General features: G+C 39.2%; 5 protein-coding genes and 1 long non-coding RNA gene across 7 annotated transcripts; 1 reads left to right on the forward strand and 5 right to left on the reverse strand.

Moving 5' to 3' along the window:
* Positions 1–102: 102 nt before the first annotated feature.
* On the reverse strand, positions 103–2092 carry LOC124205305 (ervatamin-B-like). Its single transcript, XM_046602689.1, has 9 exons — positions 2044–2092; positions 1816–1932; positions 1592–1744; positions 1323–1433; positions 1156–1206; positions 999–1081; positions 777–906; positions 525–682; positions 103–453 (listed from the first exon to the last, which is right to left on the reverse strand). The coding sequence occupies exons 2-9, from the start codon at positions 1903–1905 to the stop codon at positions 240–242; spliced, it is 990 nt and encodes a 329-aa protein (XP_046458645.1). The 5' UTR covers positions 1906–1932; positions 2044–2092; the 3' UTR covers positions 103–239.
* A 1204-nt stretch (positions 2093–3296) lies between these two features.
* Positions 3297–5173, reverse strand: LOC124205301 (ervatamin-B-like). Its single transcript, XM_046602683.1, has 8 exons — positions 4978–5173; positions 4729–4884; positions 4528–4641; positions 4381–4431; positions 4208–4290; positions 3992–4124; positions 3759–3916; positions 3297–3670 (listed from the first exon to the last, which is right to left on the reverse strand). Exons 1-8 carry the CDS (start codon positions 5068–5070, stop codon positions 3460–3462), a joined length of 999 nt encoding a protein of 332 aa, XP_046458639.1. The 5' UTR covers positions 5071–5173; the 3' UTR covers positions 3297–3459.
* A 379-nt stretch (positions 5174–5552) lies between these two features.
* LOC124205298 (ervatamin-B-like) lies at positions 5553–7501 on the reverse strand. The gene is made up of 8 exons (XM_046602680.1): positions 7263–7501; positions 7012–7167; positions 6821–6943; positions 6661–6711; positions 6485–6570; positions 6263–6392; positions 6021–6184; positions 5553–5867 (listed from the first exon to the last, which is right to left on the reverse strand). The coding sequence occupies exons 1-8, from the start codon at positions 7350–7352 to the stop codon at positions 5657–5659; spliced, it is 1011 nt and encodes a 336-aa protein (XP_046458636.1). The 5' UTR covers positions 7353–7501; the 3' UTR covers positions 5553–5656.
* A 3290-nt stretch (positions 7502–10791) lies between these two features.
* On the reverse strand, positions 10792–12721 carry LOC124205302 (ervatamin-B-like). The gene is made up of 8 exons (XM_046602684.1): positions 12595–12721; positions 12332–12475; positions 12069–12191; positions 11880–11930; positions 11702–11787; positions 11487–11616; positions 11236–11399; positions 10792–11052 (listed from the first exon to the last, which is right to left on the reverse strand). The coding sequence occupies exons 1-8, from the start codon at positions 12682–12684 to the stop codon at positions 10842–10844; spliced, it is 999 nt and encodes a 332-aa protein (XP_046458640.1). The 5' UTR covers positions 12685–12721; the 3' UTR covers positions 10792–10841.
* Positions 12722–14425: 1704 nt separating this feature from the next.
* Positions 14426–15034, forward strand: LOC124205307. Its single transcript, XR_006879282.1, has 2 exons — positions 14426–14878; positions 14953–15034. It is a non-coding gene; the product is annotated as an uncharacterized LOC124205307 (long non-coding RNA).
* LOC124205303 (ervatamin-B-like) lies at positions 14968–16984 on the reverse strand. 2 transcript variants are annotated; one of them, XM_046602685.1, is made up of 9 exons: positions 16858–16984; positions 16673–16801; positions 16384–16539; positions 16182–16295; positions 16025–16075; positions 15852–15934; positions 15651–15780; positions 15407–15564; positions 14968–15325 (listed from the first exon to the last, which is right to left on the reverse strand). In XM_046602685.1, exons 2-9 carry the CDS (start codon positions 16760–16762, stop codon positions 15115–15117), a joined length of 993 nt encoding a protein of 330 aa, XP_046458641.1. In that variant the 5' UTR covers positions 16763–16801; positions 16858–16984; the 3' UTR covers positions 14968–15114. The 2 variants fall into 2 exon arrangements, with proteins under 2 accessions (XP_046458641.1, XP_046458642.1); XM_046602686.1 differs by having other exon boundaries at positions 16673–16787; positions 16858–16960.
* Between the last annotated feature and the right edge of the window lie 807 nt (positions 16985–17791).

Here is a 17791-nt window from a genome sequence, read left to right on the forward strand (position 1 = left end):
AATCAACAGCGTGTTATTCAAATTATTTTTTTTTCGGAGCCAAACAACTAAATCCCCTTCAGAAATTGTTTAGTAAAAATTGTTTCAAGTAAAACGTCTTCGTTTGGATTTAAAAGATTTATTGGGAGTTTTCCATCACCGCAACACAATTTTTTAAAATGGTATTTCTCAGTCAGTAGACTGAGAAATTTTATAAATATTGAAACCGATGGAAACAAATCAGCGAAAAACAACAGGACTTAAGCTGCTGCTGCAACATAGGCTGGATAGTTTTCGATTCCGCATTTGTTGACACCACGTTGGATTAGAAAGTAGCCATTAGTTCCCCAGGTGGTTCCCCACGAGTTGCGGCCGACCCAGTAGTCAACTCCGTTTTGATTGCCCCAGCCAACGATGACAACAGCGTGATTGACAGACTGTCCATCACATTCTAGATCGTCGTAAACTCCGGCCCTGTCGACGTATGACATTTTTTTAAATAAAAGGAAAATATTATGCTGTCAATCGGACCATTTTACACTTACCCATAAGCGAAAAACGACTCTATGACAGTGAGAGCAGTTGCGAGAGGACCGTATTCCATCAGGGCTACTTGCATGGCTGTGGCGTTGTTACTTTGAACGTAATCGTACGACGCTACCTGGGCTCCGGTCATCGAGGTTTTGAATTTGCAAACAGCCTCCTGTAGAGTAATGTGATTAAGCAATCTCGAATGACACTCCAACAAATGAAGATAACTGGAATTAAAGGTTATTACGTGAAACATGTATTTTTACCTTGGCGTTGTAAGGGTAAAGTGTCTCTTTGACAGCTCCACTGTTGGATTGTAGATAGTCCCAAGCGGAAGTGTACCACCCGCCGTTGCATCCACCATTAGTGTTGTCGCAATCGACCAAGTGTTGCTCGCTGCAATTTCGATGAGGTGATTCGACAAATTAACATTCGTTTAGAATCAAAGTTACACTCGTGAATTTACGAGGAGCAACATATTAGCTTACCTCAATACAACGGGGCTGTCGGTTAGCTTGCATTGAGAGAATTCGAGCGGAGTAATGGTGGTAAACGCCCAGCAGCTTCCACACTGAATGAAAAGACACATTTTTATTTTCCCCATGGCTCTCAGACGTATATTTAAAATATCAAACTGAATCTTACATATCCCTGGTCTTTAATCTCCGGCATACAGGGGTCGAAACGGTAGTCCAACTAAACATTCGTCCAAGGAAATTAAAAGAATGAATTTCACGAGATGGACAGTTCTTGATTTCAATTTAACAAATTTGGAGCGTGTTGTTTAATGGTCAAATCAGTTAGCTACTCACACTTGAAGGAAGTTGGCGACTTTGCAAGTTAACCGGAATGGACTTGAGAAAATTAGCTTTAGGGGCCTTGGAAGGATTGACACCGAGGTATCGTTTCTTTTCCCAGGTGCCCTGAAATTAAAAATTCACCAACGAGCGATTATTTATGATGTTTAACATTCTATGAATTTATTCAAATTTGAATGGCACATCTGGGCACATCGTGTGGATTACTAACGAGCGCTTTAATCCATCATGAATGGAGTCGTAAAATTGAATCATGCTCTTACCATAGCGGCAAATTGATTTAGTTTCCTTAAATAGCTTTTTGTATGGCTGTTATGCTTATTAATTTTTTCTCGATTGTTGAGGAAAATCTTCTTGCGCAATCCGTCTCGCTTTCCACCGTCATCTTCGATGTTGTAATCCAACTTGTGCTTTTTCTGTCATTTTAAAATTGACAGTTATAATTGAACAGTCGCTATAGTTTGAGAAAAAACAAATCTTGTCTCACCTTGTAGTCCTTCCAGGCGTCATCGTCGGAATAGCCGTTGACCACCGAGACGGCCATTGCAAAGGCAGCCAAAACAAAGAAGAGCTTCATTTCAAATTTCAACAAACCGCTTTGATCCTATTTTTGGAAATGCAAATAAGAAATTTAGAAAACCAAAACACAACACAAATGGTGTACAACTAAAATTCATCAAAGTTTCTACGGCAATAATTTGGAATTAAATTTTACCCAAGGAAATGCTAGCCAGTCAGACCGACACTGCTGTAGTCCTGTGATGCTAATAAAGTCTGTATAGGAATTGCAGCATTTTTATAGTAGAACTGGGCACCTAGTTAGGAATGCTACTCTTTGACACCACACCCTATTTGTCATCTTCTGTCGCCAATCTCGATTGTGTCGCATCCGCAATCAGATCGCAGAGTATACTTAAACAATTTCTGTAACACCTGAAGGAGGTTTGCCAGTTAGCAACACGTTGATTGGCGTTGACCGGCTATCGACCCTATGCTCTAACTGTCTAACATATAAGCATTTTTTTTATACGGTCGCCAAATTAGGAATGCTACTCTTTGACTCTTGGACCGCACCCTTGGTTCAAAATCCTGCGCGAATCTCGTTTGTATTGCATCCTCTATGAGATCGCAGAGAGTCTAAACGCATCATTTCACTACTTCTGAAAGAGGTTTGACAGTTCACAACTTGTTTTGTTTGCCTGCACCGGTTGTCCTGTCCATCCACCTCACCAAGCACATCGACTTTCTTTTTTTGGTGGTTTTTAACTGATGCGATGCGAGGTATTACTGTGTTAGTCAATTCAAATGGGCTTTGAATTGTTTTCGTTAGTTCGATCCTGCCACGCGAACAAATAAAATCTAAGTTTTTTTCATTGTGATGCTCATGAAATATTTGAATTCAGCCAACTCCGACGAATTTAAGTCTCTTTAGTAAAACACTGAAAATTCCTTATCGAGATGATTCGTTTTTAATGTTCAGCATCTGCTTTCACTCGATGAACTTGTCCTGGACGATGACACTTGATCTAAATTTACTTACAGACCTTTAGATTTTTAACAGCACTTACCGTTTACCACACAAATACAAATTTGTTTGGCAAAAACTCTTTTAGAATTGAATGCATGGGCTTTTTCCTCTTTTGAGTTTGATTAATAAGGTGACATCCGTTCACCTATTGACGAATCATAACCAACATTGAGCTGTTTGTATTGCCATCACGAAAAGTTCTGTAGAAGAATTGATGCAACAGATAAATCACTTGTCGAGCGTTCACTCAACTCTAGATCTGCTGCGATAGTCAACAGCTGCGTTCAGTAACCGGTTCGAATTCACGTCACGATCGGGTCGCGCATTAAAGAAAAATACCGCCACAGCATCATCTGTGGACTTTAACCCCGTCTTTTATTGCAACGCCAATTCACGTGATTTATCTTTGTATAGAAAAAGGGAAATGATTCACTGATTAATTGGTTGTGCAATTTTTTTTTATCCGTCAATTCTAATAAATAAGCGCTTCAAACAACATTTAAAAGATAAAGGTATTTCTGGGAAGTTGAAATGTCATTCAGAAATGAATGAATGAATTTTTCGAATTGTTCGAAGTTGATGCGATTGGCCACAAAATCCAATTCAGGCTGGCACAACGTAGGCGGGATAGGATTCGATTCCGCATTTGTTGACGCCCCTCTTGATTCGAATGTAGCCGGAGAGTCCCCAGTTGGTCCCCCACGAATTACGGACCATCCAGTAGTCGACTCCGTTGAGATTGCCCCAACCGACGACGACTACAGCGTGATTGATCTCAGCGTCATCACAAGCATTGTCGTCGTACACATCTCCGCTGTTATTAGATTAAAATGTGATAATGTACAAGTATTTCACTGTACTATGAAGCGCCGTATATAAAATTGGCGGTGGATTACTCTTACCGAAATGACAGAAAGGAATGCACCACTGCAATGGCCACCGCGAGAAGACCGTGTTGTTCCATAGCTACTTGCATGGCCAAGGGATTATTGGCCGGAAGGAAATCGAATGTGGAAACTTGGGCTCCGACCATGCTGCTTCTGAATTTGCAAAAGTTTTTCTGTGGGGGGGGGGGGGGGGGAGGCGATATGAATGAAATGAAAGAATAGGCCGCTTTTATAATTATATTACATACCCTGGCATTGTAAGGACTGTACAGCGTTTGTTTTGCACTTCCGCCGGCGTTCTGCATGTAGGTCCAAGCATTCGTGTACATTCCGCCGTTGCAGCCGCCGTCTAGTCGATCGCAATCCACAAGTTGCCGCTCGCTGAAATTTCAGTTAACAAAATTTTGAGAATCCAGCACTGAAGAATAATTACGATACTATTACAAATTTGTTTTGATTCGCACCTCAAAACCACGCGAGTCGAGTCTTTCTTGCATTGGGCGAATTCAAGAGGGGCAACCGCAGCAAAAGCCCAGCAACTTCCACACTATTTTAAATGCAAAGAAGTATAATCCAAATAATAATTCTTATTTCAATAATTCATTTCTCCGTGATTTTTAATTAGTATAATTACTACCTGTCCTTGGTCTTTTACTTCCGGCAAACAGATGTCGTAGCGGAGATCGAGCTGGTGTCGCCATAGAAAAATTTCAAAGTGCGAGTTGATGAGCAGCATTAGATTAAGAATTGTATATGTAAAAGGTATCAGCAGTTCTATACTTACGGTAGGAGAAACATCTCTGCTTTCCACCTTAAATTTAGTGGGCCCGGCCTTCAACCGTGCGGCAACCAAGGCAGCTTTATTGAGCCCCAAATATCTAGACCACTCCGAGGGCAACTAAAACGGGAAATATAATAACTCGTACATTAGGCTATACACACAATTCAAAAAAAAAAAAAAAATTCAAAAGTTTTATTTTTTCACCATGTCAGAGAATTTGTTCAATCCTCGTCTGTAGGACGGCGATTCTCCGCTGTTGTGCTCCTTAATTTTAGCATATTCGGCCAGGAAAAGTTTCTTGCGCATTTGGTCTCGCCATCCACCGCCGAAGAAGCCCGTGTAATCTTTCTTGTGTGTTAGCTATTAATTATACATGCAATACAGGCGATTTTTGGCTTTCAATTAGAGGCGTAAAAATACACATCAACTGGCTAATAAATAATCGATAGCTACTTTGTAATCATTCCAAGCGTCGTCGTCGGAGTAGCTGTTAACAAATACGACCAAAATGGAACACACCAACAATTTGAAGAGGAACTTTTTCATTTTGTTTGTTTTTTTGTTTAATTTTCCGTCGTATCACTGAACGAAATTAAACGCACAGCAACAGATGACGACCAATCACAACCACTGACGCTGAACGAATGTTGTAATATTTCTTCGAAAAATCGAAGAAGCCACCGGATTTGGAATAATGTTATGCACACCTTTTTTTTGGTATAGAATTCATTGACATTGGGAAAGCTCATTGGCCTTTTTTCTTATACGGGCTGCCCAACGGCATTTCTTAGAAACAAAAGCTATTCACCTTAAAGCCCGATAAAAAATGTTTGTAAAAGAAATTGTTTTTCTTTTTTTTTCTGATTATCCGGTTTGTCATTATATGTGAAATAAGACATTTTCCAAAAGCCGTTGGTATATATGCAGTCCAAAAAACTGGTTTGAGACCTTTATATAGATCTACCATTTATAGAAACCTGTAATTCTGGGGCTAATACGGAAAACATAGCCTAGACACGGACATTTGATAGAAATATTACGCCATCATGTTTACATCTCCAAGCATTCCCATAAATAATTTGTTATATAAGTTAAAGTATTATTACGATATGTATACAATCGAGTCAAAAAATCAGAGTGGCCTAACATAGGCGGGATAGGACTCCATTTTGCATTTGTTGACGCCGCGGTGGATTAGACCGTAGCCGCTTAGTCCCCAACCGGTTCCCCACGAGTTGCGGATGATCCAGTAATCGACTCCGCCCTGACTACCCCAGCCGACGACGACTACTGCGTGATTGACATCCACGTTATCACAATCCGTTGCGTCGTACACGCCATCTCTGTGAATAGACCGTGAATTTCCATTTCAAGAATAATTAAAAATGCAATCGTGAAATCAGCTAAAGTAAGATTTAATGAATTCAAACCGACTGAGCTGGAATTAAGGAAATAATCAATGAAGATAATTTTTCCGACAATTTTTCAGACAATACCTGTAGGAGAAAAAGGAGTTTGCGACCGCAAAGGCAACTGTTAGGGGGCCGTATTGTTGCAGAGCTACCTGCATAGCCATGGCGTCATTGGCTGGGGCGTAATCGTACTTATAAACCCGAGCACCGGTCATGAACCACAAGAGCCAAAATGGGCAAAAGTTTCGCTGATAAGAAAACATCAAAGAAAATATGATTTAAAAATTTGGCAAGAATTATTGACAAGGCATATTTAGTGATAATACTGTAGCTGTGTAAGGGTATAGCGATTGCCGAGCAAGTCCACCGGCTAGCTTGATATGTTGCCAGGCCTGCGTGTACCATCCGCCGTTGCAGCCGTTGTTGAAAATATCGCAATCGACCAGTTGCTGCTCGCTAAATGTTGATAATATTAATTAAAGCAATCAAATCGTGACCGCTATAATAACAAAATTGTTTTGAATTATTTGTTGGGTTATTTTACTCGCCTCAGAGCGACTGGAGTTTGCTGGTGTTTCTTACAGGAATTGAACTCGAGAGGAGTAACGGCAGCGAACGCCCAACAGCTACCACACTTGATTGATTTGAAAAGAAAAACAAGTTTTACGATTGATGTAACATAGTAACCTGCAAGAATTTCATTTCTGGTTAAAGTCAAAGTTACCGATCCCTGGTCTTTAATTGCCGCCATGCAATCGTCGGATCGATAGTCCAGCTACACTTCCGAACAAAAATGATAGAAAGTGAATTCAACAGATATTTAGAAATGCTGAATAATTTCTCTATTGCGTAATTTCGAAAAAAAAAATTTGAATAACACTCACTTCCGCAGGAAGAGACTGTCGATTATCCAATAACGGATAATATCTTTGAATGGAATTCATAAACTGACTGGAAGGCGCCCTGGAAGATTTGAGGCCGAGATATTTGGACTTTTCTGATGGCCACTACGAACGAAAATCGAAGAGCTTAATGATATGTACAATCAAATTTTTCAATTTTAGTTGCATATTACCATGTCGGAGAATTTGTTGAGTTCTTTATTGAAGGACGGTGAATCCCCGTTGTTGTGTTGATGAATTTTGTCACGTTGAGCCAGAAAAAGTTCCTTGCGCTCGTTGTCGTGCAGTCCGCCGTCCAAGTAACTCATGTAATCTTTTCCGTGTTGTAACTTGAAATCATTGATAGGAACGACACATTTTTAAAAAATTAACAAATCGACAATTGAGAAAGAATGCGAAATTTTCTTTTGGCATGTTATAATACCTTGTAATCATTCCAAGCTTCGTCGTCAGAATGGCCATTGGCAGTACAAACGGACACAGCGAAAACGACAAACTGAAAGGCAAATCTCATTTTCTTTATTCTAATAAAAAAAATAGTAATGAAACTCTGATGTAGCCTATGTGATAATTGAAATGTGTGTATTAACGGGTAAAACGGTTCAAGAAAAATATTCACACCAAACAAATCGGGACAGCTGACGCTATACGAATGAGCTTTGAACGTCTACCCGTCTTACTTTTATTAAAGCTTCGTTTTGAAATCACATCCTATAAAGGAATGAGCTTGTTTTATAGCTAGGGGCGTGATGTGAAGGAAGAGTCTGTAGCTCGGGCTGATCTCAAGTTATTAAGATGGTCAGGTAGCTGCAAGAGTCTAAGCGGGGGTCATCAGGACGCGGGAGTCCAGACAGGAAGTACATAGAAACAAGACCCTCCCATCATCATATACGTCATGGATATAGCCGCTCGTCACCGTTTACAGGTGAGAATAACCTGCTGTGTGCTGTAAGATTTAGAATTCAGCTACACGGACCAGCTGTGCTGCGCATCGTATAAACGATGGGATGCCAAAATTGACTCGAATTGACGCAATTTGTCGCAATTCTAAATTTGGAAACGTTGTAATTGCGATTATTGGGATGGCTGTCGGGGAATTCTTGCATGAACATGAAAGACTTTTCTGTTTTATATGTATAATGATACATGATCACTAGATACAGCGTGGATAATCACTAATCTTGACCCTACATAAGGCAGACGCCAGCACCAAATCTGTTCCGCAAATCACAGCTATCCGAAATCACGAAAAAAACTGGTTATATTTCAATTTGGATTTTCTCGCCAGATTTATTCGACCCTCCAGCGTGATTCTACCAAATAAAACCCGTTTTTGGTATTGTTTTTATCCAGAAGTTAACGAACTGTCCGACACCATGTTTCCAACATCAAGCGCTATAATAATCATTCGTCGAATTATTGGTTTGGTTTTTACTCACCTCAAAACGATGGGAGTTTGTTTTTTGTTTCTTGCTGTAATTGAATTCGATTGGAGCGACTGCAGCGAACGCCCAACAGCTTCCACACTTGATTGAATTAAAAAGAACGACATTTGTCGAATTTATTAGCGCTACAAGAATTCCATTTTTGCTTAAATCCAAGTTACTTTTTTCTGGTCTTTAACTGCCGCCATGCAATTGTCTGTTCGATAGTCAAGCTATTATATTCCCAAAAACCAAAATTACAAAAATAATAATTCATCAGAGATTTAGGAAACAATAATGTCAAATAAGTATTATTCAAGCAAATCGATAAATAAATAACACCCACTGCTTCAGGAAGGGCTTTTCTATTTTGCGGCAGGTCATCATCATCATCTCCGTGAATGGATTTCATAACCTGAATGGAAGGCGCCATGGAAGATTTTAAAACGCCGAGATATCCAGACTTTTCCGATGGCCTCTTATAGAAGGGAATAAAATATCAAAGGACGGAATTATATTATGCTCCGTAAATGATAATAGCGTGCGAACGTTAGCCGGCGATTTATCAGCAGAGGTAAATTCGAAAGTGATGTAATAAGACTAAATTTCTAATCCATACCATATCGGAGAATCTGTTCAATTCTTGGCTGTAGGATCGCGATTCGTTGCGGTTGTGTTGATTGACGAGTTGGCGTATTCGGCTAGGAAAAGTCTCTTGCGCATATTGTCCCTCCATCCATCCACCGCCGAAGAAAGTCGTGTAATCTTTCCGTGTGTGTCAACTTGAATAATAATGGATTGCCATCCGCGTTAAAGAAAGAAGTACATTTTATTTTGGCTTCTTATCGTACCTTGTAAGCGTTCCAAGCGTGTTCTTCGGAAAAGCCGTTTGCGACGACAACGAATAAGGCGACAAACTGAAACGAAAATTTCATTCGACGCAAATTACACCGCTATAGCGCCCAGCTATTCAAATGTGTAACAAGTCGGTAAAAGTTGAAAAGAAAAAAAAAAAACTATGGAATAAGTCAATTTCCCATGCCAAACAGATTGTGAACACTGACGCTGGACGCGAATACCACCTTTGCCTTCTATGCATCTTATACAGTTAGTTAGCTTTGGGTTAGTTTTTGTTTTAATGATATAACTGGTTGGATACCTCAAGGAATGAGCTCGCTGCTAAAGGCGTCAAGTGGGTAAGGACGCCGTGTGTTGTAGTTCGGCGAGTGGTGGAATTTTCAAACTGGGGATAATATTAGGTGAGGTGAAACAATCTATTCAGCAGCTATAGCAATCGGGACGGGAGTCGGGCGGAGTCCAGTCCGCAAGAAGCCCCTCCCTTACGTCACCGATGCACCCGGAAGCCAGCAGTTGTCGCCGCGTTTACAGACGATCCAGGTAATAGACACAGATCAGACAATCGTATAGTTACATTGGAGATTATAACAGTCATTATTGCTGCATGAACGCCACTAGACTTTCTTCTCTATGACTTCACTTTTGCTTGGCAGATTTTTCTGTGCACATGGTATTAGTCACCTTAGCCCATGATCGTTAGATATAGCAATTACAGCCGCGAAGAACATGAAGCTTGGGTAACTTTAGCGTGATCACTAATCTCGACCATATAAGGTAGACGCACCAAATTTGTTCCGTCAATCGGAACATCTGATGTGACGGAAAACTGGTTTTGAAATTTGAATCTTAGTTTTAGTTCCTCATTGGCGGTTAAATTTCAACTGGTTTTTGAGCTGCTTTGGTCTATAAATGTGTAACGTGATTTCCTTTCGTGTTTCTATTATTCTGTGACCTGGCCGTTTCTGGGTAACAGGCACGGAAAAATCTTATGTTTCTTTCCTTTGATGATTATTCAATCCACTTAACAACCGTTATTTAGTCTTAACTATTAGCAGGGTTGTTAATATCGCAAAAAATAAGTATTTCCGATTGCGATAGCGATATTGGTGTTTTTTTTATTGCCGACTATCGAACGATGAAGTTTCAAAAAAGTATCGGTGCGATAATCGCCGATAGTCGCCGATACTTTTTACAACGTTGCAAAATTAAAAAAAACAATTTATTAAATATTTTTCTGCATATTTTTTTCAAAAGAAGAAAAACTATATTAACAATATCCCTTGTTTTCCAGCTCGGACGTGGTATTTAAAAAAACTTGGATGAGCGAATACACCACTGTAGTGCTCATCCATTTTCAGCTGTAACTTAATGCTACTTTTAAGCAGTCTGCAGTTAAAAAAAAACTATCGCTATCGCGTCATCGGCGATGAAAACGCGATTATCGATCGATACTCATTTTGAAACCTATCGCGCGATAATCGCTCGAACAAAAAATTTCATTTCCGATGACGATTTCATCGTTCATCGCGGCGATATTAACAACCCTGACTATTAGTCATATTTTTTTCCTCCTAAAAACTCCCTCTACAATGGAGAAATTGAACGCCAAATATATTTAAAAGATTTAAGATGACCAAATAATTAAAAGACAAAAAGAGATCCACGAATGAATTAATTTGGTAAGTTGATGTTTATTCGTACCCGCATAAAATAAAATCAGATCAGAATGGCAACACGAAGGCCGCATAGAATTCAATTTGGCATTTGTTGACTCCTCGCTGGATTAGGACGTAGCCGCTGTCTCCCCATCCGGTTCCCCACGAGTTGCGCACGATCCAGTAATCGAGTCCGTTTTGATTACCCCAGCCGACAATGACCATAGCGTGATTGACATCCAAGTTATCACAATCCGTGTCATCGTACACGCCATCCCTTTCAAATAAAAGTATAATAAACCTCATTTGTCATAAATCCAACGAATTAAGCCATCTAATTGTCAATGAACCATGGCAATCAGATAGCGAGTTGTATAAGCAATTTTGACATGAAATGGATTCAACTTTTTCTAGATCGCTCAATTTTTCTGAGGATTATTTGTTGCGTAATAACACTTACATGTAGGAGTAAAAAGATTCGGCCACTGCAAAGGCAACTGCCAAGGGGCCGAGTTTTTGCAGAGCTACTTGCATGGTCACAGCATCATTGGCTGGGATGTAACTGATCATAAAAACCCGAGCACTGGCCAGGAAAAACCAGAACGGGATCGGACAAGAACTTTGCTAAGAGCTCATATAAATGCAATTAAAAGCCACGAAAATAAAAAAAATGATGTAAAATTTTTTGAGAGAATTATTTTTAAGACGCACCGTGGCTGTGTAAGGGTATTTTGAGTCCCGTACAATTCCGCCAGTTATCTTGATATATTTCCAGGTCTGCGTGTACCATCCGCCGCTGCATCCGCCGTCAATTTTGTCGCAATCGACCAGCTGCTGTTCGCTAAATGTTGAGAAAGCCATCAAAGTATTAGAATCTAAAAAAAAATGTTCGAATTATTATTATTATTTTTGATTATTTGACTCACCTCAAAACGATAGGAGTTTGTTTGTGTTTCTTGCAGTAATTGAATTCGATTGGAGCGACTGCAGCGAACGCCCAACAGCTTCCACACTTGATTGAATTAAAGGAATTCGAAAGGAATCATTTATTTTCGAATTACAAATAAATTCATAATGCATGATATCAATTATAAGGTGAGTTACCGATCCCTGGTCTTTAACTGCCGCCATGCAAATGTCGGATCGATAGTCAAACTATACTTCCCATCAAAAATGAAAAAAAAAAAAAAAAGTGGATTAAATATAAAGATTTAGAAAAAAGCTCCGGTCAAACGAGTATTTAATTTAACAAATCAAATGATAACAACGAGGAATAACACTTGGCCTTAATACTTTGACAGAAAGAGCTTGTTGACTTCCCAGTAGATGACCTAAATGAATGGATTTCATCATCAACTGACTGGAAGGCGCCATGGAAGATTTGAGGCCGAGATATTTTGACTTTTCTGATGGCCACTAATTACGCAATATGTAAAAAAAAAAGATAGAAAAAATTTTACTCCATTTGATGTGACGTTTATGTGTTATATATGTATGTGTTATATAGCCACTGATGAATCGAAAAAAAGCCAGTAAGTCTGTCCTATTTGATATACCATGTCGGAGAATCTGTTCAATTCTTTTCTGTAGGACAGTGATGCTCCGCTGTTGTGTTGATTAATTTGTTGACGGTGAGCGAGGAAAATTGCCTTGTGAATGTCGTCTTCGGAGGAACTCGAGTAATCTTTTTTGTATTCAAACTTTGAATAATTGAAGCAATGAAACATTTTGTAATTATCAATCCCAGTTATTGAAAAGTAATAATATCGCGAAATTTTCTTTGGCGTGTTATACTGTTATAGTTACAGTATAATCTAACCTTGTAAGCGTTCCAAGCATCATCGTCAGAATTGCCATTGCTGAGATAGACAACCATAGCGAAGACGATCAAATGAATAGAGAATCTCATTTTTTTTTCCCGGCTGTATAGCCCGATCGAATCTGCATTCAAAGCTTCAAACACGGGCACAACCTGGTAGAACAAAGCCTGTATAGACCTGAAAAAAAAAAAAAAAAAAAAAAAAAAAAACATTCAGCATATTCGTATGCAATTAATTATGTTCATAGTGAATAAGTCTTACCCTGGAGTTATAGTAGCGCTGCTCTATACGGCCCTATTACAAAATCGCAAATGGTAGGCTATATAAAAATGATGAACGTGCAAACAAATCGGGACCGCTGTCGCTGAACGAGTGCCACTTTGAGTCGTCCAAGAAGCTTATTTTTATATTGCTGCTGTATACTATCCGTTAACCAGTTGCTACTTGATTTTTTATTTATTTTTAGTTTACGCAAATGAGCATTTGGTGTATTGCTTTATACGGTGATTTTATACCTGGACAAAGTGGTGGCCATAGAATTATCGTCGCCAATTTCCCTGGACGCCAGCAGCCGGCGCCAACCAGGGCATTTGAATCGGAGGGCGATCACAAATACCATCGTTGGGATCCGTCACGTGATGCTTCTGCTTTTCTTTTGTCTTTTTCTGTTTTTGTTTTGTTTTGTTTTGTTTTGTTTTTAAGTTGGTTATATACATATCCTATACATGGGATGGACTTGGCAATCGCTACCCCACCCAGCACGAAAATAGAAAAAACAAACTGGAAATGGCTGAAACAAAAATAGAAATAACCCTACGTATTACGCTATCCAGGTTAGATTATCGCAACGGCTATATATATTCCATCCGCTATAGATTTCTATTTCAATCATCAGCAAATCTTTTATTCTTCAATGCACAGCTCGTTTTTTTTTTTTTTGCGCAAGTTTAATCAAACCATGCACACTTGGAAATCGATAACGTATAATAGGTTCGTATAATTTTTCAAAATTTGTTATTATTGCGTAGGAGAAGAGTGAGAAGAAGCTAATAGTTTAATGGGTTGATTCATCGAACCTGTTTCTTCACTTGTGTGGCCTAGGTCAGTGTCGTCGTAATTCAGTGTTAGATAATTAGGCCCTCGCAGCTGTATAGCCCAACGACTTCCCCCTGTGAAATGTCTTGGAGAAACACGACAAAACGGAATGCAAAGTAAAAACGGGCTACATACTGTAGAATTCTAAAAAAAAAGAAAAAGAATAGTTTTGAAGGCGACAGTAAAATGCCCCATTTTGAGATAACTCGTTTTTGAATGCTTGTTTCAATCAATCTCATCGTATACCTCACATGGAAATTTGAGCTAGACCTGAACAATTGTCCGATTTTCAAGTTCCCCCTAGAATTTTTTACGTTCGATGATGTGATAACTATATGCTGATGACTCCCGGCCGTGAAGATTTTACATTACAACAATTTCCTGGAAGTGGAATTATACGGGGAATTTCATTTCGTTCCGCAGTGTTCTGTTTTTAGTCATGTTGTAGTAGACCGTTCACTCTCAGCTTTGCTTGTCAAATATAGCTGCGCTGTAGTAACCGGTTTGAATTCAACAGTAGGGTTATATAGTATCTTACAGAAAAACAAAACACATCACAAACAGCATCATCTGTGGAGTAGTGAGTAAAATTTTCATCGACGGTTTATTTGCGGCGCCAGGTAACTTACAGTCAGGTACCAAGGCAAACAACATTTTGTTTTAAATTCAGTGTCTCGTGTCCCTCTTTAATTTTGATCATTCTATTGTTTCGTCTGTTGCTATAGCAATTGGCTGGATGGAATTGACAGCGCAAATCTTACCCGGCAGTTAAAACGAAAACGCTGCTGCGAGGCAAACATCGTCGCGCCGTGTATAATTGAGAAACGGCTCCGACATTAATTACCTACGTATGGTGCAACAACTTTGGCTGCCTCTAGCGGTTGCTGCTTACCTCGGAATGCCGTCTATAATTACTAATCCTGAAACTATCAAATGGAGAACAATGTTTTACATTTTCCGAAACGTCAAACATTCCTTGCTCTTATCTACTTCCTACATTGCAACGTAATTTGACGTATATGTAATTAATGTTCGGATAGCGACAATGAGCATTCTCCTTTTGTTGAATTTTATGATCTATCATAAAAGTTCCCCGATGGTGCTGTAAGATACTATACAGTGCAAAATCATTAATCGCTATGCATCCGCAGAAACTGGTTTGAAAATTCTGATTGCTCAAATTATTTGGTATTCAATTCATGTTATGTTTAATTTCCATTTTTTAATCTGGTTGGCTAAGTTCGTTCATTTTAATTTGTCAGGAGAATTAAGACAACCCCGAAGACAACATTTATTGAGAATAGGTAAAAGAATTTCTTAAATATCAAAGTATCGATTATTAAATGCCGGCGCAAAAAACATGAGTCAGCGAGAGCTTATTCAATTGGATTATTTTTTCAGGTCGATTCCGTACATGGAATAGTTTAGACTGGTACCACGAAGGCGGGATAGATTTCAATGCCGCATTTGTTGACGCCGCGCTGAATGAAAAAGTAGCCGGAGAGACCCCAATTGGTTCCCCACGAATTACGGACGATCCAGTAGTTGACTCCGTTGAGATTGCCCCATCCAACCAGCACAACGGCGTGATTGACGGCCTGTCCATCACAAGCCGGATCGTCGTACACGCCGCTCCTGTCAACGCATCGTAAAGTATGTATCGCAATAGTATCGAATACTCGCAATAATTCAAATACTGCTGTTCTTATAACTTACGCATAAGAGTAAAAGGATGGAACGACGGTGATGGCAACAGCGAGTGGCCCGTATTTTTGCAGAGCTAATTGCATGGCCGTCGCATTGTTCGACTGGACGTACCCGAACGAAGACACCTTGGCTGCGATCATGGCGGTGGTGAATCTGCAAGTGCTTTTCTATACGTATAGAAAGAATTTTAGTTATTACCAAGGATCCTCTAAAGGTAAATAGAGAAAAATGAATCATCAAACTGATAACTTACTTTAGCGGTGTAAGTGTAAAGCGTCTGCTTGGCAGATCCGCCGGCTTTCTTCAGATACGTCCAAGCATTCACGTACCATCCGCCGTTGCAGCCGCCGTCTCCTGTATCGCAATCAACCAGATGTTGTTCGCTACAATAAGAAAAGAAATGGAAGATTTAAAATTTTAAAGATTCCTAATTGCTTCTTTATTTATGACTTACCTCAAAACAGTGGTAACTTTGGCTTTCTTGCATTTTGAGAACTCGAGCGGAGCAATGGAGGTAAAAGACCAGCAACTACCACACTGTTACAGCAATTTGTCGTTGGTGCAAATAAAAAATTTGGCAAGTTAACTCTTGTTTAGCTGGTTTAAGGATGTTGCGAAATATTATACCTGCCCTTGGTTTTTAATTGCAGGTAAACAAGAGTCGTAGCGGAGGTCAAACTACTCTCCAATAAAAAAGAATTGTTTTCAGGATTTGGATGGTGATATAATTAGACAAATTTTAAAAATCAAGCTCAAATTTTGAAATTGCATCAATTTGACTTACGCTAGCGGGAGGAGCTGCACGACTTTCCAGGTCAACGCTGACGGACCTCATAAACGCCAGGGAAGGAACAGCAGTGGCATTGACACCGAGATAACTTCTCAACTCCAACGGCCACTGAAAAAAAAAGAAATACCAAACGTAATTGATTATTAGCGCAATAAATTTAAACCTCTGACAAACGAATACATTATCTCTTAATTACCAGGTCGGAGAATTGATTGTGTTCCTTTCGAAAGGTTCCAGCCTTTTCGCTGTTGTGCTTCTTGATTTGCTTATCTCTGGCCCGGAAAAGTTCTTTCCTGGTTTTATCGTTTTTACCCCCGTCAGAAGAAGGTCTGTAATCTTTTTTGTGTTTTTTCTGCATTTTGAAATATATTTAACGATCAAATCAATTTGAAACGCCTAATAGAATGGCCAGAGAATTCCCTAGATATCGGTTTCTAATGAATAGACTTAACCGAAAGCTTGTCTCTTGGGATATGCTTGTTTACCTTGAAATCTTTCCAGTGGTCATCCTCGGAATAGCCTTTGATGACAGTTACGACGGTGGCAATAACTAGAAACACAAACAGCAACTTCATATTGTGGCTGAGTTAGTTTTATGACCTAAAGAATATTAGCTAAATTTGATCGTTACGACACGAATGTGCAAAAATAGAATTCACCCAAGTCTTACCCAGAAACTGATCCGATCCGACTGATCGAGAAAATCTAGCAAGCTTCCTTTTTATATAGAAGTGGCTACCAAATCAAGAATAATTTTATGCGTGTCTACCTGTCCGCTTCTTCGTTCCATCTCCATTCGAGGAGTGGGCATGTAACCAAATTTAATCTGATGAAATATCCACCATAGTTTTATAATCATTTTCGAAATTCTTGGACCCGTTATTGCCCCGATTCAACTATACCCTGGTGGCTGTTTTCTTTTTCGTTCGCCGTCTCTGGACAACCGGTTTTATTATATATTAAAGCAATTCGTTATTTTTCTTAATAATTATGTTTATCAAAGTCAGTTCACGTGCTACGAGCGAAGATTTAATTTAAAATACCCGAAGCTTTTTGTTTGAGAGTCAATGATTTTTGGTCCCTTCTTTCGTGCGGATTTGATTCTTGGCAAAGAAAAAACGAGTGGGCATCTAATTTTCAGCAGCTCTGCAACCAGATAGCCTTTCAACGAACGAAAAAACCGGCCAACGGCCATATACTACTATTTGCATAAAGCTATCTCTCCTGGGAATCTAATACATGGCTAAACTAGAAAAAGTTGTTATGAAAAAAAAGGGACTCTTCGCATTACTTAAACGGGAAAATTTGACTAATTGTCAGAGAACAACACGAAGAATAGGAATGTCAAATGTCAACTATTTAATAACCAAAAAGGCTTAAAAATAAAACCTTCCTCCGAAATCCGAATATAAAGTCGGCAGCGCCATATAGTCTCCTTATGTTAGTAATTGGAATTTGAAATTACGCAATTATTTTTAATAATTAAACAATTGCAAATGCTTTTTTAATTTAGAAGAAATTAGAACACTATCGTTCTCGTCAGTCGTCAATGCGGACTAATATGAAAAAAAAAAAAGAAAAACAAAATATATGAAAATCTAAAT

Source organism: Daphnia pulex, chromosome 10 (genome assembly GCF_021134715.1).
Source record: "Daphnia pulex isolate KAP4 chromosome 10, ASM2113471v1".
NCBI lineage: Eukaryota > Metazoa > Arthropoda > Branchiopoda > Diplostraca > Daphniidae > Daphnia > Daphnia pulex.